General features: G+C 38.1%; 1 protein-coding gene across 3 annotated transcripts; it reads left to right on the plus strand.

Moving 5' to 3' along the window:
* Positions 1–385: 385 nt before the first annotated feature.
* On the plus strand, positions 386–23,215 carry AFM (afamin). Of its 3 annotated transcripts, XM_049630623.1 has the most exons (15): positions 394–531; positions 3,804–3,852; positions 4,382–4,514; positions 5,224–5,435; positions 6,239–6,371; positions 6,976–7,073; positions 7,848–7,977; positions 10,782–10,996; positions 14,467–14,599; positions 17,285–17,382; positions 18,634–18,766; positions 19,538–19,761; positions 20,608–20,740; positions 21,912–21,973; positions 23,061–23,215. In XM_049630623.1, the coding sequence occupies exons 1-14, from the start codon at positions 444–446 to the stop codon at positions 21,936–21,938; spliced, it is 1,806 nt and encodes a 601-aa protein (XP_049486580.1). In that variant the 5' UTR covers positions 394–443; the 3' UTR covers positions 21,939–21,973; positions 23,061–23,215. The 3 variants fall into 3 exon arrangements, with proteins under 3 accessions (XP_049486579.1, XP_049486580.1, XP_049486581.1); XM_049630622.1 differs by lacking the exon at positions 21,912–21,973 and having other exon boundaries at positions 386–531; XM_049630624.1 differs by lacking the exons at positions 394–531; positions 21,912–21,973 and adding an exon at positions 3,481–3,609.
* The last annotated feature ends 469 nt before the right edge of the window (positions 23,216–23,684 follow it).

A 23,684-nucleotide genomic window follows, 5' to 3' on the forward strand; every position in this document is an offset into this window, starting at 1 on the left:
TATGTCAGGAGTATAAAAATATACTTTAAAAAATTTAACTTCCTCTGATTTCCAGTGAAACTTAGCATCTTTCTAGTTGTGCTTCTTCTTTAGTAAATTATTTATTCTAGTCCTTTTTCCTTTAGCATTTGCAATGTTTCAAGACTTTTTTTTTTCCTTTGGTTGTCTATTTGATTAGGTATTGTGCATACTTAACCTGTGGACTTTTTTTTCTAACTCAATAGATTTTTCCAGTAAAACACAGAGATAATTTTTCCTAGTTAATAATTAGCAAAAAAATCTGCAGTGTGATCAAATAAAAATCAAACGTGAGGTATATGAGAAATAGGTTAAACAGGTTACTTTTTTACTAATAGTGTCAAAGAATAATATAAAAACTTGATCTTCCTCAGTTACATTACTTTCTTTTGTGAATGTGATTTCTAAAAAAAAAAAAAAAGAAAATGAAACAGTTAAAACTTACAGGTTTTGTTATTTTCTTGTTCTTTTTGACTGAATCCCTAACCCTGTCCACAAAGCCTCAAGATGTAGGTAAGAAATTTACTTGTATCTTAGCTAAGGAATAACTAGTTGGGATAATTTCTTATTTTCTTACCTTGTTTCATTTCCATTTAATTTTTCACCCCCCCCCCCCCGCCATGAGTTTATATACACTGGTCAGATATCCTGAACTAACCTTCCCAGATTTTGTATTTTTGTGGCCATATTACCCAATTTTTAGACAGAGATGGTAGTTATCACACTCGGGAAATGGACACCAGCTTTATGGCAGTATAGAAAGTGTTGCTGAAATATGTAATTTGGATTTGAAAATATTAGTATTGCTTGAAAACGTATATCATGTATGTTAAGAGTGGAACATCAAGTATGAATTGGGATTTTTCAATAATCTTTGGGTGTCCAACATATCTCCCAACTAGGTGATAAACACCTTTAGGGCATGCAGAACACAGCTTCTTCCAACTAACTGTATAGTTTATAAATATCCTCAAGTCTGTACATACCCATAAACCTGGCCAACAGTGTCAGTTTGCAGGGAAGGGTGACATACTTTTTCTCCCCAAAGGGGAAACATTTTGAACTTCATTTCTTTAGAAAATGTGTCTTTTTAAATCCCTGGGGCAAGGAGAAAGGACTTTTTTGTAACTTGCACAAGGGTGCCATAAGCATTGCATTGGCCCTGAAAAATGTGGATTGTGTCTTACTTTCGTCCCCCCTACATACTGTAGGGGGGGACGAGACCAGTCACAGGATTGAAGAATGGTCATTCCTGAGTTCGTCTCCTTTGCTCTTTTTAAAGACTTCTTCAAAAATCCTGTTGATTTCTGTCTCTTCAATATCTTCTTCAATATCTTTTGCATCGACGTTTTCTTTTGCATTTCCATTATTCTTAACAAAATTCATGTCTTGCTAATTTCTCAATAGAACAATTACAAAAGTTTTTAATGGGCTCGTGGGTCTTGCTTTTTGTGTGTTGTATCCATTCATTCTTCCATCCATCTAATTTACAAATAGTTCTTGTCACTTTCTATTTGTCAGGTACTGTGTCTATTTCTAATTCTCTGAACATTATATATACTACTACATGGCTCGTATGTCTTAACATATAGAAATGATCATATTAAGCGATACTTCATTGTGGTTTTGATTTGCATTTCCCTGATGATTAGTGATGTTGAACTTCTTTTTGTATGTCTGTTGGCCACTTGTATGTCTTCTTTCCAAAAATGTCTATTCAGATCCTCTTCCCTTTTTTTTTTTACTTGGATTGAGTTTTGTTTGTTTGTTTGTTTGCTTTTTGGTATTGAGTTGTATAAGTTCTTTATATATTATGGATAGTAACTCCTTACTGAATATAATATTTGCAAATATTTTCTCCCATTCAGTAAGTTGCTGTTTATCTTATTGATGGTTTGTGTCTCTGTGGGTCTTTTGTGGTTGCATATAAATTAGACAAAAAATAACAAGTGTTGGTGAGGATGTGGAGAAAAATGAAGACTTGTGCACTGTTGGTGGGAATATAAAATGGTGCAGCCACTGTGGAAAACAGTATGGGGGTTCCTCAAAAAATTAAAACTAGAAGTGCCATGAACCAGTAATGCCTCTACTGGGTATTTACCCAATGAAAATGACAACACTTATTTGAAGGATATGTACCCCTATGTTTATTGCAGCTTTATTTGCAATAGCCAACATATAAAAGCAATCCAAGTGTCCATCAATAAATGAATGTATAAAGAAGATGTGGTATAAATACATACAACAGAATGTTACTCAGCCATAAAAAAAATTAATAAGATCTCGCCATTTGTGACAGCATGGATGGACCCAGAGGGTATTATGCTTTGTAAAATTAGTCAGACTGAGAAAGACAAATACCATATGATTTCACTTATATGTAGAATCTAAAATAGAAAACGAACAAACAAGCAGAAAACCCAGACCCTAAATACAGAAAACAAACTGGTGGTTGTCAAAGGGAAGGTGGGTGAAATAAATAAATGGGATTAAGAAGTGCAAACTTCCAGTTATAAAGTAAATAAATAGGTCATGGAGATGACAAGCACAACATAAGGAATACAGTCACTAATATTGCAATAATGTTTTATGGGTGACAGATGGTGACTACATTTATTGTGGTAAACGTTGAGTAGTATATAGAATTGTCTAATCAGTATGCTGTACAACTGAAACGAATACAGCACTGTATGTTAATTATACCTCAATTTAAAAAAAGAATAATCACATTACTATTCTATATAAACATTTTTAATGGATCTTCACAGCTTCTAATTGAAGCCCAAACTCCTAGGCTTTATATGCAAGACCTCCAAAATATGGATCCAAGTCCTTTCTATCGTAGTTTTTGTTCTTTATGACCCACTCTTTCATGAAAGTAAATTAATTTACTTTCCCCACATATATCTCAAAATCTCTTATCTTTGTAATTTTACTCATCATTTTCTCCACACAGAGAGAAGAGCGTCCTCATTTCACTGCTATGTGCATTTTTTCAGACTCAACTCATATGCCACTCTTCCTATAATCCTTTTCTGGTTTCTCACCCAGGGATCATAAAGCATTCTTGTCATATACTTACCCACATTACTTTAGAATATCATGTACATTCTAAACTGGATTATAGTCATGTTCGTAAGTCACGTGCACAGTGAGTACTTAGAAACCTGAGGTCCACGGGAGATGTCTTAATTATTACTGATTGCCTCATAGTGTCCAGCACAATACCTTGCAAAAGTAAGGACTCTATAAAAATAGGCTATGTGGACAAATGTAAGTGTGTTCCTTGGGAGGGAATCGATGATTTTAGATTGGTCCAGAGATGATCTAAATATCTGTGTCTTGCTAGCATTATAAACTATATTAACTACTAGCACACTATGATATCTTTTGTTAGGCCCTGTGGAAGCATTACATCACATATCATTTAACCTTCATATGACTCTTCTAGTCATACATGATAGATACTTAGCATGGACATGGTGCTTGGATTTGGCATTTGTGGCTGAGGAGCTGTCAATGGCAAATCCGAAGGCTGGACCCAGATTTGAAATTATGTCAAGTCAATTCAACTTAATGGATATGTCTGGAGTACGTAGTAAGCTGTGATAAAGATCTCATATTTGGTTCATATGACTTTTCTCCTTCTTGTGAAGTATGCCAAATTATTTTCTACAATGAGTTTTCCCTTTTATACTTTATAAATTTAGATATCATGCAATTATTTGGTGGGAAAATGTTTAAATACCAGGATACATAATAACCTAAATATTGTTGCTTTTCAGATGATGTCAGTATTACTAAGAAATTTATAGAGGAGAATGTTGGATATATGTGAGTTTCTCTAAACTATTTTTTTAAATTTTATTTATTTATTTTTGAGAGAGACAGAGTGGTGGTGGGGTGAGGAGGGACAGACAGAGAGGGAGACAGAGAAACCCAAGGAGGCTCTGAGTTGTCAGCACAGAACCTGATGTGGGGCTTGAACTTGCAAGTTTTGAAATCATGACCTGAGCTGAACCAAGAGTCAAACACTTAACCGACTGAACCACCCAGGTGCCCCTCTCTAAATTATTTTTGATGATGATGGTGTTTATCATGATCTTATCTGATATATTTCAGAAATGTCAATGCTTCTCAAAAGTAATTCAATGCAATAGAAAGCCATATTTAAAAAGTAAATACAGTATTACTCACAAAATTCAGATGAGGCAATTGAATTGTCAAAAATTATAAAATTTATGGCCCTCAGACATTGATAATGTCCTGAGACTATTCAGCAAGTTAATGTTTCTACAAGTTTTTGTTGGACAGAAGTGGAGATCCTTCGGGTGATCATTGTGTACCCTGTGGACTGTTACAGCACCATCATCATATTTGCTCAATATATTCAGGAGGCCTCCTTCGAAGAAGTGGAGATGTTGGTAAAAACCATGACAGAATATAGAGATAAATGCTTGGCTGACATGACACTCCCAGAGTGTTCCGAATTAGCTGTAAGTAAATTGTCTGTATTTCTTAAACAAATAAGCCTATTTTTCAAACAGAATTTTTGGCTTGAAATATAAAAAAAAGAGATGCTCTATGCCCCATTATATTTTTAGTTTAGTTTGCCTGACTTTGGAATTTAGGATAAGGTGTTTTCCTCGCAGAGATGCAATTCTGCATTATGATGCACTTGGCTATGAGATTGCAGCCATGCCATATGTATGTAGGCAAGGGGGGCAACCAATAGTCTGACAAAGTGCACAAAAGTACAGAGGTACCCTCCTTAGCTGCCTCTTTCAATGTATGCTTTACCATCACACCCCCTTTTTCTTAGCCTCTGCCAAATAGAGTCACCATCTGCATTTCTGGAAGACTATTACTAACAACTACTGCTAATACTTTACCGATACATTCACTCTCCGGCCTTTTCACCTTAAGAGTAAAGGAAAAAAAAAAAAAGCTGTTATATAAGGGAAATGTAGGCAGCAAAGAAGGAGTAAGAGATTAAAGGACCCCAGGATAAGACAGAGAAAGTTTCCCCAAGTGTGGGATGGCTGTCAAAGATGTGGGTAAGAATGCTTTGCTAGTAATTTGGGGAAAATTGGACTTTCCTTTGCAAAGGGTGACACTCATTACTCACTGTATTCATTGTGTCATCTCAGAAAGCTGAAAAACTTTACAATGAATAAAAGATGCCTTTACTTTTTTGTTGTCCAGAATGATGTTTTACTGGAAAATATATGTGCTTTGGAGGGACTTCCACAAAAGCATAATTTTTCACACTGCTGCAGTAAGGTCGACTTGGAAAAAAAACTTTGTTTCTTCCATCATAAGAAAGCTGATGTAGGATTTCTGCCCCCTCTTCCTACCTTGGATCCTGAAGAGAAATGCCAGACTTATAAAAATAACAGAGAATCTTTTCTGAACAAGTAAGTTTACTTTTAGTAGAAGAATTATCTAATTGAAGAACTATTCTCAGGCAAAGTCCAATACCTCTTCCAAAGGAACATAGCTTGTTTCGTTGAGGGATGAATCCATTCAACATGTGTTGTGTGTCAGATTCTGTGTCCAGTGTTCACGGTATAAATATGAACAAGATATGCAACCTACTTTCAAGATTCTTTCAGTAATGATATACATTTTTCAGTGTGGCAAGTCCTAGGACAGAGTGTGTGCATGGTGCCAATCTGCTATTGGAGGGAATAATCTGGTTTTCCTAAAGGGAAGGTGCAGCTTTTACTGAGGGTAAACATTCAATCAATGGATATCTACCAAAAATGGGTTTTCAATAGTGCAGTAATTGCAGAAGCAGAGGCCTTTTTTTCCTGGAAAGCTGGTGTGCTCATCAAAACTTAAATTATAAGTTTATTTGAACATAAGTAAATAAAATCCCCAAATCTCAAACAGAGTATACACAGGTAATTGCTCTTTGAATGTGGAAGGAAGAGCCGCTGACCATCTGGCAGCCGCAGGAAGGAAGGAAGGACAGCAGCCTTAGTTCAGTGTTCAGGATTAAAACTAACCATCACTCTGATTTTGAAGTTTGAAACTTAATTGATAGAACTTTTATTGGAGGCTAGATAATGTTGTTTTATATTGAAGGCTTACCTTCAGTTTTACAACTTGATATTCTTGTCTTTCCCTATCTTTCCATCCCTCATCTACCTTTTTTTTTTTCGTTTTTATTCTGTGTTTTTCCCTTTTCCTTTCCTTCTCTTTTTTTCTTTTATAGTTATATATATGAAGTTTCCAGAAGGAACCCCTTTGTTTTTGCCCCTACCCTTCTAACTGTGGCTGCTCGTTTTGAGGAGATGACTAAAACATGTTGTGAAGAACAAGACAAAGCTAACTGCTTTCGAACAAAAGTGAGCATTGCATTTATGTCATTAAAATGGTAAGGGGTGACCCCAAACTGCAGGTCCTCACTTAAAGGTAAATTATAGCAAAGGGTTGTTTATCATTTATCAGTCATTTCCTTGCCACTTCCACTGGTTTTGCAACCCTTTGGCCACTGGCTGCTGATTTAAATTTCTTACTACTTGAGACCTTGAAAGACAATTGCCTATTTCCGGGGTCTTTCTTCTGGCATTGTCTTCCATGTAAACTGGAAGGAAGCCCTAGTGAGTGAATATCTAGGGTAAAGGTGTCATTTTATCATCTATCCTGGGCATGTCCTCTTTTGACTACTTATAAAATTTAATCATCCCAATAGAGGTGGACAAGCTCACAGCACACTGCACCACTTACCTTCCCATCAAGTGTAATTCAGTCATCAGGAAGACTGGCCTAACTTTTATAATGTGCCACAAATGCATATTTCTTTTGATATATAAACTTATCAGGATAAAAATCCCATTGATTTTCTGTTTCTGAGCAAATTTTGGAAAATGTGGTTGACATGTAGTTAAGAAATAAGAGATTGGTGAGATTTTGCTTTTGCTTCAATAGAATCTTCTCTTTTTCCTTCAGGCAGAACCTGTCATACAATATTTAAAAGCATCATCTTCTTTTCAAAAAAATGTCTGTGGGGCACTTATAAAATTTGGATTGCAAGTCTTAGAATTTATGTGAGTTTTACAATATGTATCTTGTCTTTACTTATATTTTCTCCTCTGTGTCCCATTTTTGTGAAGTTGTTGATGGCTTTTGATTTTTACTCCTCTCCAGGAGTGTTGAGGTGGGTCTCAGTCCACATGGATAGCTCAGAACCAGGACATTAGGTCAGAATGCAAGAAGACCTGGGAGGTGGGGCGACCCCAGAGAGAAAGAAGGTTACTTCTGAGATATTCTTTGGTTAGTTGGAAATCTGAATTGGTCTGGGAGTTCCCAATCAGGGTTTTAAAGCCTTCAAGTGCTTTAGATGTGATGCGTCCATCCATCTTTGACTCTAATGACTAGGAGGCAGCCTTATAAGGATAAATTTTATCTCAAGTGCTCATCCTCACTAATTAGTAATGGTGCTGTTGCATATCTTTAGAAAAATTCTGAGATCTCAAATAGATCAGCAGGAAAGTGTTCTGTGACGGGCTATGCCTGCCATAAGCTCGCCACAGGAAGCGGTGGTCTTTACAAAATGTGTTTTGCTATATAAGTATGGAAGGGGGAATATCTCGCAGAACTTTTTATTCCAGTCCTGGTCCGGGACTCGAAATATCAGCCTCTGAGTTTCCAAGTGATCATGCAGGCTGTACAACATATACACAGCTATTTGGTAAAGATATCCGTGAAAAAACAAGGGTACTAATTCTTACTGCAGCTATTTATACTGTATCAGCAAAGAATTCTCTCTTATTTTACTTGCTGTTCAAGTTGTTTCCGTGGTTCCTCATTTTTTTTTCCAGAAATGTTGCTATACTTAGTCAAAAATTTCCCAAGATTGAATTTAAGGAACTTACCTCCCTTCTAGAAGATGTTTCTTCCAAGTACCATGGATGCTGTGAAGGGGATGCTGTGCAGTGCATCCGTGGCAGGGTAAGTATTTTCTAAAACCAAGTAAAAATAATGACTGTGGGCAGCCATTTTTAAATTCTGAAGTTGTCCTAGTTTTGTTGTGGCTACTTTACCACAACGAAATCAGAATGTTAATAAATTGTTAAGTAATAACAAAATAAATAAAACAAAAATGATATATCAACAAATAAGGTCAAGTAATTTTTTTTTTTAATACATGGGATTGATTGTCGTTAGATTACTCAGCAGATTCTATTTATATGGCTAAACATCCTTGACATAAACTTTTGGAATTTAGAATTTGTGAACATTCACTCAAGGTAGACTGAAGTGTTTTTTAATATTGTGACTCTTCTACTCTTAAATACAGAAAACAAAGGGTTGATGTGGGGGGCCGGGGGGTGGGGAAGAGAGGAAAATGGATGATGGGCTTTGAGGAGGGCACTTGTTGGGATGAGCCCTGGGTGTTGTATGTAAGCAATGAACCACGGGAATCTACCCCAAAAAACCAGAGCACACTTTGCACACTGTATGTTAGCCAATTTGACAACAAATTATATATATTAAAAAAATACTTTTCAAAAAAAATATTGCAACTCTTCTTTTAGAGATATTAGAAATTAAATAGTAAAACTCAGAGAATGGAAATACCATTGTATTTTTAAGAATGGCTTCCTCTGAGTTTCCTCCAGCTATTTAGGAGAAGTATTTTCAAATAAGTGGATATGTTAATTTGAAATAACTATTACACTATTCTTCAAAGTGATTTTCTAAAAGTCTGGATTTTTAGAATATATTTACTCGTAAACATATTGACTTAGTTTAAGTTGTTCAGTAAAAGTTTAAGTGCACATAAAAGTAACACAATTTTATTAAAAATAATCCTGCCTTCTTAGTTGAAATGAGACTTTTTCTCAGTGACTTTTAATTAGTTTTACTGTTTTAAACTCACAGTGAAACTGTATGTTAATTAATTAACTTGAATTTTAAAATATAAAGATATATACACTTTGTTTCAAGCAGGGACAACACATGTCCCAAAGAATTATTTTGCTCTTAATCAGACTCCAATTAAAAGCAATCTCACTCACTACTTAGTTTTGTATTGTTTGTTTACGGAAGTATGGGTTTTATAATATTAAATATTATATACTAAATTAGAGTATAATTTAAGAGTTTTCTGTGAAGTATGAAGCTGAAATGAAGAGATCATATTATGTCCTTAATATCCCTTTTTAAAATGCCTTCATGGAGAAATAAGAGGAATTAAATTGTAGTTTATTCAAAACAGAAGTGAATTCCAGACATTAAGAGATGTGCTGTCCAGAACTGTGATGGCTTTCAGTGAGATGTGTAGATGTTTGCAAAGATTGGCTTCCTGGTTCCGTATGGTTTGTTGGAGACATGGTACCAACAACCCCCATTCCATATTTCAATTCATCCCAGAGCTTCATCCCATTCCTCATCCTCAATGTTTGCCAGAAGAAGATCCTGGGCAGAAGGAGCAGCTTGAGTAAAGTCAGAGAGACCTGGAATAGCCTGGCATTTTATGGAACTCAGCCTAGTACATGTGAAGCTGGAACAGAGAGGAGGAAGAATGTGCAGGCTCACACTGGAGAGTCTGGAGAAGGGGTTAGGGACCAGATCAGTTTTAATAAACTATCCAACTTGGCAGAGCCTGGGTGGCTCAACTCTTGATTTTGGCTTAGGTCATGATCCCAGGGTCTTGGGATTGAGCCCCATGCCTGGCTCTGTGCAAAGCATGGAACCTCCTTAAGATTCTGTCTCTCTTTCTTTTCCTCTGCCTCTCTTCCCTGCTTATGCACTCTCTTTCTCTCAAATTAAAAAATAAAAAGCGATTGTCCAACTAATGTGTAAGTAAGAAAACTTCACCTTCTCTCTTATTCTCACAATTTCATGTAGGGGTCATAATCGGGATAAAGAGGAGAGACAGTAAGGTTTTCTGTTTTGTACACTATTTGATAATTTGAACAGTTTCCAATTAGTAATAACCATAGGAAAATGATAACAATGAGTAGGAAAGCTTCTTATGTTTGAGAAGTCTTTATCTGGTAGTTGCTACAGTAGTTCATCTACTTACCATTTTTTCATTCGCCTTTTAAATATTTATTGAGTTTCTACTTTGTGTTGGCAATATAGTTTCAGGCCACGAGGGAAGAAAGACATCTAGTATTATAGATATTATAGTTGCATGTCTTTGGTGGCCTTCATTGAAACACAGGTGAACTCTTATGGGAAAGAAACATTTAGAATTTAAAATGCCAATATATCACACGAATAAGAGTAAAGTATTTTAAAGATTAATATTTAACAATAAAATGTAAATGTACAACGGAGTCTATTTTCATAATTATCATTTAAAATCTTGAGAAATAAAATTTGCGGGGCGCCTGGGTGGCTCAGTCGGTTGGGCGGCCGACTTCGGCTCAGGTCATGATCTCGTGGTCCGTGGTTTGGAGCCCCACGTCAGGCTCTGTGCTGACGGCTCAGAGCCTGGAGCCTGTTTCGGATTCTGTGTCTCCCTCTCTCTCTGACCCTCCCCCGTTCATGCTCTGTCTCTCTCTGTCTCAAAAATAAATAAACGTTAAAAAAAAATTAAAAAAAAATTTGCATTCATATGAAAGCTTCACGTGCGCTAAATGAATACAAAATTTAAGTAAATATTATTATCAACTTATCTGATGGAACAACTCCAGATGTCATGCTCATGGTTGGTTTTGCATGCAACCATTTCATTGTGAAGAAAAATCCGGCCCTGAAGAAATTAGTAGAATAAATGAATTTTTCACTCTTATTTTGTACAGAGCAAAGTTATGAGCCATATTTGCTTAAAACAAGATTCCATCTCCAGCAAAATCAAAGAGTGCTGTGAAAAGAAAATACCAGAGCGTGGCGAGTGCATAATTTCTTCAAATAAAGATGACAGACCAAAGGACTTATCTCTAAGAGAAGCAAAATTTACTGAAAGCGAAAATGTGTGTGAAGAACGAGATGCTAATCAAACGAGCTTCATGGCTGAGTAACATAAGTCTATACTGAAATTTATAAGGCAAACAGAAACTTATGATTTGACCTATTTCAGCTAATTTGGGTGGGAGGAATGAGAACCATTGAAATCATTGGGCATCACATAATTTTTAAAAATCCTGGCTACAGATTACAGTATTTTCACATGATTTTAAAAAGATGCAACTGTGTTATTACAGGGATGGCTAACATTTATTGAGTGCTTGATACGTGCCAGACAATGGGCTGACTACTTTATGTAGATTATCTATTTTAATTCTCGTAGCAGTCATGTAAAACCAATACGATTACCCCCATTTTTTTTCAGACAAGTAAACTGAGGTACAGAGCAGTTAAATAACTTATTGAAGATTCATAGCTAAAAGCTGGCAGAGTAAGGATTTGACCTGAGGAGATCTGGTCTTAGAAGTTCCAGGCTGAACTGCCATGCTATACCTTTCCATAGCCGTCAAAGGGAAACTAGTGGACATGGAACCAAAGGGACTAGATTTGAGTCCTGTTGAATCACTAGAACAAGTTAACTTCTTTGTGTTTTACAACATATATAAAATTCATGTAAGAATATTCATTCATTCATTCTAAGTTTATTGGTAATGAAATATAATTCAGGGACTATAGTACATTAGACAGGACTTTTATCCTCGGTAAGCTTTCATCAATAGGGGATGTGATGGGGGAAGAGACAGACTTATAAATAAACGAGTGCAAGACATGCTTTTATTTTCAGTAGCACTACGTAATATGTAATGTGGGCACAGAGGAGGAAGTGGTCGATTGTACCTAAGAAACCTGGGAAGGCTCAGTAGGGAGGAGGTACTTAAAGAAATTTTGGCAATCTAGACAGAAGGGGTAGATCATGGATAAAAGTATAAAACCACTTGGTGCATTTGTGGCTTTGTGTAGGGTGGTGAGAAATTAGTAAAATTTCTCATTTGTGGTGAGAGTCAAGGGTAGCGAGAAGTATATGGGGTCAGATCACACAGGCACGCTAAGTAACAAGATGCCACTAAAGGGCTTTCACTGAAGAATAAGGAAGGACAAAATCACTTTTGTTTTTTAGAAACTTCATCTGGAATGAATCCCAGTTTGGGGCTTAGGTGGTTGGGTAAGTAGTTTTCAGATTCAATGAGATGGGAAGTATGGGTTGAAGGTTTTGTGGGAAAGAGAATATGTTTGGATCTGACCGCACTGACTTTGAGCTATCTGTAGAGTAATTAATTAGGAAGGTCACAAGACAATTTTTTTAGCATAGCTGACACACAACTTCTCATTAATTTCAAATGTACAGCATAGTGATTTGACAAGTTTATACGTTACACTAGGTTCATCACCAAGTGCAGTTACCATCTGACCCCATATGTCACTGTTACAAGACCAGTGACTATATTCCCTATGCTGAGTCTTTTATTCCCATGACTTATTTATCCCATAACTGGAACTCTGCATCTCCCACTTCCCTTTACTTATCTTGCCCATCACCCCCCCTCAGCAGCCATCAGTTTGTTCTGTGTATTTATAGGTCTGATTCTGCTGTTTTTGTTTATTTGCTTGTTTTTAGTGTTGCTTTATTTTTTTTTCCACTCATACATGGAATCATACAGTATTTGTCTTTTGCAGTCTGACTACTTTAGCATAATACCTTCCAGGCCCATCCATATTGTCTCAAATATCATGAGACAATTTTATATGTGAACCCAGAGCTCTGGAAGATACAGATTATGGAAAACATCAAATTTTAAGTGCTTCTCATCTACTAACCAATTTAATTTTCAGAACAACCCTTTATGGTTAGAACACTTTTACCATCCTTATCTTACAGGTAAGGAGACTGAAGCACAGAAGTGAAGTAACTTGCTCCCAAGTCACACAGGTATTACGGGGTGGAGCCAGGACTCAAAGGCGAGCCGTCTGGCTCCAGACTCCTTTTCTTATAAGCACTGTGCTCTATTGCTTCTCATGAGTTTATTAACTCAAATTAAACCTAACAAAGTGATAGAGGTAGTTTCACTTGTCCTGACACATGTGTTCACCAAGTGGAAGCAAGTTTTGCATCATCATCATCATCATCATCCAACATAGTGTTTGAGGAGAAATCACAGAGCAACAGTGAGCACGCTGAGCCAGAAACAGAGTTGTAAGGAGTAGTCTTTCTGGATGTAAACATTTGGCACAAGACCTCAATGGATCTGCCTCAAGGGTAGGCTTCTAGGAGTTTTTGTTTGCAGCATTTTGGTTGGGTGTTTTTTTAGGTGTGGTTTTATTCCTGGAGAAGGGTCCTGGCTTACATCAGATATTAAAAGGCAGGAGTCCTTGATTCTCTGAAGGTTAAACACTGTTGCTTTAGGATCTGGGAATATATTCCACAAATAAGGTTGAGAAGGTGGATGGAGAAGCAGGAGAGACTATGTCAGAAAGACCAAGATTAATCAAGGAAATCAAAGGCTGCGAAACAGAAAGAGATATAAGGAGTTGCCTGGAACTGAGAAACTTTTCTGAGGTGTTGCTCTCACAAAGCATAGAAAGCCATTTTAACTTACTTTGAATGAACAGATAAGATTTTTTTATGAAGAAGATTGTAAATAGCACAGCTGAGGTGCTTAAAGAAGGTACCCCTCTCCTGCAAAGAGAGTCAACTTGGTTTGGAAAAAGAATGAAGTAGGCATCCTATGAAATATAGGTTCAAATGTTGCACTTCCATTAATAGCAAGGCACTTACCCCATCTGAGACTTTTCCTCAGTTATAAAATAGTACTTATCTTGAGGACTTGGTGAAGTTAAACGAGAAAAGTGTTTCCAGCAGCTAGGAAGCGTTTCTTTATCTCTTATGCCCAGAGCTTGATCCAGTGCTAGCACCTACTAAGGGCTTAATAAGTGTTAGCCTCTTTCCATTTCTCCCCAAATCACACTGCCTATCCCCTCGGAGCCTCTCATTGGGGTCACGGAAACCATTGCCAATGACTTAGCGCTAGAGGGGTGTTTACTCCCATATTTGACAAGTGACAGGATGAAGTAATGGGCAAAGCTGTTTCCCAGTCTCTCACCGAGGCGGCCCTGGAGTGGGGAGCAAGCCATATTTCCACCATCTCAAGTTGGAGGTCTGAATGTATTTTCCAACAGAATTCTACCCCGCATGTATTTTCTAAAGTATTGGTGGCATGATACACTATTTCTGATGTTTTATGGATTAAATCATTTTATAATTAACTCTGAATAACTCTATTCCTTCTATTCTCTCAAGTGAAAACAGTTAGTGGAGAACATGCTACAGAAGAGAATTTTGCAAAATAGATCTCCCGTGGTCAAAATACCCTCTTAAATCACTGCCTGAGCAAACCCGAGGAAGAAGTTAGCATCTGAGAGCAGACTCAGTATTACAAGATCTGACTAGCTTAAAAGATGGCAGGATTTGGTATTTTGTTTTTTCTCTAAGTTCTAATGTTCAAATTATTTTACACATCACAGGTTTCTCTATGAATACTCAAGGAGACATCCGGAACTGTCTACACCAGAGCTTTTAAGAATCGCTGGCGTGTACGAGGATCTTCTGAAAGAGTGCTGTCACACAGAAAACCCTCCAGACTGTTACCGCCACGTGGTAGGTTCTACTGGTCTGGGCTCACAGAACTAAACAAAGCAAAGCCAAACAACGAACACTTCAAAACTGAATCAAAGTTTTACTCTAGTTTAGGGGTAGAAATGTGCTTGACCAATCTGAGTCTACTTTAATTTTTTTTTTTTTTTAATGTTTATTTTTTTTTGAGAGAGAGAAACAGAGTACAAGCAGGGGGAGGGGCAGAGAGAGGGAGACACAGAATCCAAAGCAGGCTCCAGGCTCTGAGCTGTCAGCAGAGAGCCTGTCGCAGGGCTTGAACTCATGAACTGTGAGATTATGACCTGAGTCGAAGTCAGACACTTAACCGACTGAGCCACCCAGGCACCCCATCTGAGTCTACTTTAAATTCAGTGAAGGACGATCATTGGGAAGATTGACATCGTGTTAGGTTTCTGCACAACGCTTTGAACTACTAATTCTGGGTATTAATGCAAAAAAGATCTTCCCATTAAATATTTTACACTTATATCTTTATTTATGTATTTTGCATTTTATTAAGCCATATTGGATTTTTTTATGATTGTAAAAGTAATAAATGATTATTGATGATTATTAGGAAAATCCCCAAAGTTACAAAGACAAAACATAAAAACTGTGATACTGTCACTGAGAAATAGCTATAATTAGCATTTTCTTTCATCTTTTCTATGCAAACATGCATATATGTATGTGCACGTTTAAAAATAAGATTGGAGGGGCGCCTGGGTGGCTCATTCGGTTAAGCTTCCGACTTCGGCTCAGGTCATGATCTACCGGTCCGTGGGTTTGAGCCCCGTGTCGGGCTCTGTGCTGACCCCCAGAGCCTGTAGCCTGTTTTCGGATTCTGTGTCTCCCTCTCTCTCTGCCCCTCCCCTGTTCACGCTCTGTCTCTCTCTGTCTCAAAAATAAACACACGCAAAAAAAAAAAAAAATTAAAAAAAAAAAAAAGATTGGAATAGTACTTTCTTAAGAAATGTTTGCATCTAGGGCACCTGGGTAGCTCAGTCGTTTGAGCGTCCAACTTCAGCTCAGGTCATGATCTTGGGGTTCATGAGTTCAAGCCCCACAGGGGGCTCCCTGCTGTCAGCCTGTCAGCACAGAGCCTACTTCGGATCCTCTGTCCTGCTCTCTCTGCCCCTCCCCCACTTGCGCTCTCCCCCCAAAATAAATACATTTTTTAAAAAAGAAAAATATTTGTGTCTATTTTTTAGTTACTATCACAGGAAATTTGTTAAGTCATTAAACGGACTTCAAAATATACTTTATTTTAAATGATGGAATTTCATCATAGTAATTTATTCAACTGTCCTCCTACCGTGTAGTGGACGTTTTAAACATTTGACTAGGTTTTAAATTTTGTAAGTGCCCCTGAAGTGAGTATCTTATTTCATTCATCTTTATTAATATTTATGACTCTTGTCCTAAGTTAGATTATCGGAAGGGAAATTATTAGGTCAAAGTATATAGACTTAAAAAAAACGCATTTGATTCAAACGGTCAAGTTACTTTCTAGAAAGTTTTATCAGCATACAGTCCTACAACAGTGCTTGACAATACTCACTTCACCCCCTCCCCGCCAATCTCCCAAACCCTCATTGTCACCATCACTGCACATGGAAATTAACTTTGCTAGATTTAAAAAAAATAGTGACTGTGTTTTAAGCATTTATTTGATTTTTAAATGAAATTAGGTCTTTCCCATCTTATTTTAGCTATTGCAGTTATAAATTTCTTGTGAACAAGTTATTCGTGCCCATTATCCATTTTCCTGTTGAAATTAGTGTGTTTTAGTATCAATTCATAGTCATCCCTTATGTATTACAGAAACTAATTATTTGAAATTTCAAATTCGTTTCTCATTCATTTGATATGTGCTGCTTTTTTGCCTTATTTAAAAAATTGCTTCCACCTGCCATAAAAGCCACCTTACACCCATTCATATTTGAGCCATGAAACAAGAAGGCTTGACTTCCAGTCTAGCTTTGTTCCTAATGAGAAAGTCTGTTCCTGACCTTCGAATGAATAAATCATAGTGCTAGAAAATTCTGGGTTTTTTTTCATATGGAGGCGCAATTTGTCCCACAGCATCCATCCACTGGTGTGTAGTTTTCTGTCTGGCCACTCAGTAGATATCCAATTTTATGCTGGACGAGATAGAGTTTGTCAAATATTTGAAGACAATTGTTGGAGTTTTAAAGTTCCAATTCTAAATGATGAAAAGGAGGGTATAAAATAAAGATAAATGTGATGTAAAATGTTCTGTAGCCATACTCACTAGCTGGGTCATTCTAAGGCAAGTCATTTGACTTCATAAGAGGCTAATTTCCTTTATGTAAAAATGAGAGCTTGCTCTGGCCAGTTGAAAGTGATAATCAGTTATGCTCATTGTCAACATAAGATTTGAATTATACTTTGTAAACTGGGAAGCTCTAAAAAATGTACATGATGACGAAAAATTTGCAGATTTCAAATTTTAGCGTAAACCATATCTGTGTTTATAGCTGAGAAGATTTCAGTACTGACACACATGGATTAAAAAAAAACTACTCTCAATTTAGTGAGCAATGAGTGGTAATGATAGTTTGAAAATACTATGAAAATAAAAAAAAGCTATTTGTCAAGTTGACATGAAGCTTGTGTTTACATTTTAGATAAAATGTTCCTGAATATGATTGTTCTTATTTTTAGGAACACAGATTCAACGAGACAACTGAGAAAAGCCTCAAGATAGTACAACGAGAATGTGAACGTTCCCAGAATTTGGGGAAAGAGGACTTGAAATACTAGTAAGTTGCTTGCTTGCAAGTAGGTTGGCACTTGTGACCAGGATAAAATAAAGAGTGCCACAAAATTTCAAAAATTCAACTCAGTCTTTCAGTTATAGCAAGTTCATAAACTGGGAAAGAATAAAAACACAAAAGTCAAGAATGCATATTGAGCTGTCATAGTAAGACTTTACCAAGAATGACGCTAGAAGTTAAAGAAATGCAGGATTCTATGGGGCGCCTGGGTGGCTCAGTCCATCAAGTGTCCAACTTTGGCTCAGGTCATGATCTCGCAGTTCACGGGTGTAAGTCCAGGGTTGGGCTCTGTGCTGACAGCTCAGAGCCTGGAGCCTGCTTGGGATTCTGTGTCTCCCTCTTTCTCTCTCTCTGTCTCTCCCCTGCTCGCACTCTGTTTCTCTCTCTCTCTCTCTCAAAAATAAATAAATATTACAAAAAATTTTTTTAAAAAATACAGGATTCTAGAAAATTGATCCTGTAGTACTTTAGTTTTTGCTTGGTCTTGCTTTTCTCAATCCCAAAATAGAATCTCTGGATTCTGACCTATTTGGGAGGGCAGGAGAGACAGCGAACTTCAGATTGTTACAATTTCCCAGGCAAAGATGGTTTGCCCAGAATTTGAGGCCACCTTACCAAGTTTACAGAAATAATTTTGGTTTTGCTTAACATTTTAATATTTATTTTTTTAGAGTTCTTGTTAGTATTTGTGAGCAATACACAGTTTATTCTGGATTTTCTGAATTAATTACCAGACTAATATAGTGTGCATTTAAACCAAGCATCTTCAAATCAAAACAGTTTAAAACGTACGATTTCACTGTCGCTTCAGTGAAGAGAAGTCAAACTCAGCCCATTAAAGATATTAGTTTCCTTCATCTCTGATTACCCTTTCCAACATATATCTATTAAATTCTCCCTTTAAAATGTTTACTAATCATGCAGATTTCAAGCAGTATTTTACACACTAGCCAAAGTATTTGCTTCCAGGGAGCTCCTATACCCACAGGTAAGACAGGATGGGCAAATCTGAGACTTTCTGAGAATACCATGAAATTATAAGGAAGCCAAAAATGCAGAGTGTGGGAAAAGAGGGAGTAAAGAGACAGTTACCTATCATTTTATGGGAGAGCTGTGGTTCACATTGCCCTTACATTGGTTGTCCCTAGACTTGAAGAGTTAGGGTTTCAAGTAGCTAGACAAGGGAAAATGGGTGTTCGGTTTTGTTTAGAACCAATTAGACAACTGTTCTTTCAGCTACCTTATCAAACTCACAAAGATAGCCCCCCAGCTCTCCACTGAAGAACTGACCTTTCTTGGCAAGGAAATGGTGACAGCTTTGACCACCTGCTGCACACTGAGTGAAGAGTTTGCCTGCGTTGATAATTTGGTAAGCGTGGCACGTGTACCTAATTATTCCTAAAAAAGAAAAACAAAAGGAAGAAAAGAAATCTGCTGCACTAATTGATTTATAGCCATTAGGCTGTTATCTACCTTTCTTCATTGTTTCAACATTGTTAAGCAAGGAATGTCAAAGTTCTTTGGGGAGGCTCACTGCATCACAATCCTAAGAAGCAAGAGAATGTTTTAAATATTTTCTTGGGGTTCTCCAAATCATCTCTCTTACTTCTTCTTATTACTAATTTCTTATGTGTAATTTGTTAGGGCAAAAGGCAGGAATAATGACATTGTTTCAGAACAATATAAGAAGCTTTATAATTTTAAGTAAAGTTACAAATTCAGTCTTGTCCCACAGTGTCGGTAAGAGACTTGATGCTTCCTGCCCAATCACAACTTGGGTGTATCTCTTTAGGGTTGGGATGGAGACTACTCTGGGGAACATCCGAGGAAGAGAATAAATCTAAGGGCCACAGTGTTTGGCTGTCATTTTCAGTTGGCTGTTTTGCAGCTCTTTGTTCACAATTACAGATTTGTATATATGCTAACAAGAAATTAACCTATAGGCATTTGAATTACAATGGCTTGAAACTTTATCATAATGCGAGCTTCTACTTTGCTTCGTGTGTAGTGTTATAAGTGCATGGGTTTTTCTGAGTACAGTTAATAATCACCTTAGGACAATCTAACGATTTATCTAACCATATTTCAAAACTATTTAAGTTTTAAAGTTATATTTGAATTTCATCATTCATTGGCACAGATGGATTTAGTTCTTGGAGAGTTATGTGGAATAAATGAAAATCGGAACATCAACCCTGATGTGGACCACTGTTGCAAAACCAACTTTGCCTTCAGAAGGTCCTGCTTTGAAGGCTTGGAAGCTGATAAAGCATATGTGCCTCCATCTACCTTTCAAGGTTTATTTACCTTTCACACAGACTTATGTCAGGCTCATAAGGAGGAGCTCCAGAGAAAGAAAGACAGGTATAAGCATTCTCTTCCATTCATCTTTTCTTCAGCCTGAAGGCACATAATGTATTAATGGGAAGGTGTACTATTAATGCATATGTGATTTTGGTGTTATAATCCTATTCCTTGCCTCAAATTGTCCAATCTCTCCCATTCAGAAAAACACTGGAGCATATTTATTGCCATTGCTTATAAGTCAAAACCTAGCTAGTGTTTTCTTTTGCTAGACTTGGAGTGTCTAATACACTACGATTTGCAAAGGTGATTTAGGGCAGCCAGCATAAAAGCTCATGGGCAAGTTCATAATGAACTGGACTTTCTGGAGGGAATGGCATAGATGTTTGCCTCGAGAATCTTGCTTAATGTTTGAAAAAAGGAGAGGCCCAAAAGGGACAAGAGTGTTAGTTTTGTTTTCTCGCACAATGTTATAAATGCTAAAGAATAAGGTTTTTTCAGGGAGGGGGAAGGAATTAGGTAGTGTCTCTATCAAGTTGAGTGGAAACAGCATTCAGCTACTGAGAAAGAGGGAATAGAGGTTGTTTTGAGAATAGATTTTCTAGAAAGATCAAAAGTAATCACGTAATCTACAATTCTGTGCATAATGAAGACCTAATATATGTTTAGATTTGATATCATTTTGTTTATAATTACATAACCTTCCAAAGAATGTTACCATGAAATCCATCCCATAAGTTGAGCGGGAAAGTTTCAGAAAATCCCTTCAAAGTGGAATATCTTAACTTCTTATATTCATCCAAATCAAGACCCCCAAGACATGTGATACTGTGACAAGCATTTAGGAGAAGGAGAGCTTAAGAAAGAAATCTTTAATGAATTCTATTTGACATCTTTGGGTCACAGGTTTCTTGTCAATGTAGTGAAGCTAAAGCCTGAGCTTCCAGATGCGGAGCTGCGGTCATTGCTTACAGATTTCACTAATGTGGTGGTCAAGTGTTGCCAAGCAGAAGGGCCTGAAGCCTGCTTTAATGAAGAGGTAGTCCTATTTCTTTTCCATTGAAATTCAGCTGGTATTCGTGGTCAAATAAAATAAAATAAAATGGAACTCCCAATGGGACCTTGCTTCCTCTGTCTCTGAGGCCTGAGGGCACAGTTCCCGCAAGGCTAACATGCAGATGTCTCTGTGGAAGGACTTTGGCACTGTCTCCTTGGTGACAACATGGTGTAAGAAAAGATGTCAGGAGAACCTGGGTTCTAATTCCAGTAGTCCTGGTCATGTAACTTAAACCAAACCGTAGTTCATCATCTATAAATGAGGATGGTAATAATTATCCTTGAATTTATACTATTGGCCCTTACTCTTCTGTTTTCCATCACGCATCAGTTAAACAAGACAAATAGCCAAACTGACTTGCAAAGGAAATCATCATCAGCTCTGAAGGGAGGGGAGCAGTAAGGGTATTAGTATGTGAATTCTCTCAGGGGGTGGCTGTCCCACCTTCCTGGGACCCCTTATCCCAGGGACCCCTCCACTGGCAATACATGTGTGTGAAGTGAGGAGCTGGGGGGGTGAATGTAGTGAGGGGGAAGAGAGTAGAAGTGCTCCTTGCTCGTCCTCCCTCTAGTGACTGGAGTCTCTCACCAACTTGCTGTGTTCCAGGATTCTCAGGTACCTGTGAATACCAGCCCCAATGGATGGCTGCTTAGAAGTGTCTCTTCACAGATTTCCAACTTCCTTTCTCACTATTTCTTTCCCGGCAATTCCCACTTCACCCTAGACTCACAATTCACGCGCGCACACACAACTGGCACCACTTGTGCCCTTCCTGCATCCTCACAGACACGGACTCACACGCAGCTTTCGACAGCCCTCTACTTTGTCCAAATGGGTGCTTAGTCTGTGGGAATGTTGTGTGTGTGCGCGGTTCAAATCGTTAGCTTAAAAAATACGTTTAACGTAATCAGAGGTTCTCAACAGCTGGCATTTACTTGAGTGAGTGTGTACATTGAGGCCATGGAAAGGGAGGGATGAATTCACTGGCAGTTCATAAAAGGCACTTGAAGAAACGGTGTTCATTGTCTCCCTGTACAGCATGGGACAGCTTTCGTTTTTCTTTTCAAAATTCAAGGGGACATGCTTCTCCAAATTTAAATAATAATGTCTTAAATTTTTCTATGTGTTTTTGTTTCTTTTTCCCACCTCTCAGGGCCCCAAAGTGGCAGCCAAATGCTAGGCTGCTTGAGAAATACAAAGTAAAACCCGCCAAAGGTAATACCTGCTTATTTCAGTCAAATGCCAAATGTATTTGTAGCCGGTTTGGTCCACCGGGGCTTCTCCCTTCTCATGCTTCAGTGTCTATTTCTGGTTCGTCCCATGTGCCTTGGACCTCAAACCCCACCTTCATCCTCTAACGTCTCTCTGGGTGTGTTTGTGGTAGCACCTTCTCTCACTGTTCAAGCTTTCTGAGTAGCCTTTCTTTTTTCTCTTCCGCCTTTTTCCCACCGCAATCTGCTGTCTGGACCAGAACAGAGAGGCGATTGAAACTCTGAATATTGACAAGAGGAGGGGTTAGGATGGGCAGACAGGGCTCAGAGAGAGAAAGAGAGAGAGAGAGAGAGAGAGAGAGAGAGAGAAGGTGGGGGACGGGCAGAGAGATAGGCAGAGAGAGAGAGGATCCCAAGCAGGCTCCACACTGTCAGTGCAGGGCCTGACGTGGGGCTCAAACTCACAAACCGTGAGATCATGACCTGAGCTGAAATCAAGAGTCTGAGGCTTACCTGACTGAGCCACCCAGACGCCCCCTCAGTAAACCCGTTCTACGAGTCTTACTGCCAACAGCATGTACATAAATGCAAAGCGATATATTTGTGATTTCACAAAGATATGTAAAGGATGCCCTCTCCTCCACAGTTTATGTAAGACTCATACACAAACTTCAGGAACAAAATGATGTTCAAGTGTTGGGGAAGAGAGACCTGGACCACCACCACAGAAAGTAGGTTTGGATTTACAAGAAGCACAACATAGTTACCACGCACAGTTTATTTATTTATTTATTTTAAAAAATTGTTAATGTTTGTTTATTTTTGCGAGACAGAGAGTCACAACACGAGCTGGGTAGGGGCACAGAGAGAGGGAGACACAGAAACCGAAGCAGGCCCCAGGCTCTGAGCTGTCAGCACAGAGCCCGGCACGGGGCTCGAACTCACAGACCGCAAGATCATGACCTGAGTCGAAGTTGGATGCTTAACTGCCTGAGCCACCCGGGTGCTCTACCGTGCACAGGACTTCCCATCACCCAAGTTACACTATTTCACATTCTTGTGCCACATAAGATGCTATTTTTTCTTCCCAGGTTGTGGGGAAAAGAGGAACACCGACCTGACCTGCTTCCTATCCGTCCTGTGGTGGATTTTACTTTCTGAGAAGAACACAGTGAAACGATTCTTCTGTAACCTTTACCTGAAATCGTGTTATTGTAGCAAGCAATAAACAACAAAATCATCAAGTTATTTCTCAAAGACTGATGTTATGTGTCAACTTGATAACAAAATTAAACAATCAAGATTCACTCATTCCATCAGAATCTTTGGCTCAATGGTACACAGCTCCAAGGGACATGGGGCTCCAAGACAGCAATGGTGTGGACAGAATCCTCACAGATGCTTTTCTTGCTGCTACTGGGAGAGAAATGGGGAGCTGAGGGCAGGAAGCATTGCTGTTGCTGTCGCCCATACTACCAGCTGGCACTGAATGTTTTCAGTGTAGCCAACATTGTCCTGAGTACTTTTCATGCATTATCTCATTTAATCCTAACAATTCTATGCAGGAGATATCATTTTAATTCCCACTTTACAAATGGGCAACTTGAGTCTCAGGGGGATAAACGAATCTGTTCAATGTCATACAACTGGTAACTGGCAGAACCAAGGTTTGAATCTGAGTCCTCCAATCCCAGAACTATATTTTGTACACAGTA

This window comes from Panthera uncia, chromosome B1 (genome assembly GCF_023721935.1).
Source record: "Panthera uncia isolate 11264 chromosome B1, Puncia_PCG_1.0, whole genome shotgun sequence".
Lineage (NCBI taxonomy): Eukaryota > Metazoa > Chordata > Mammalia > Carnivora > Felidae > Panthera > Panthera uncia.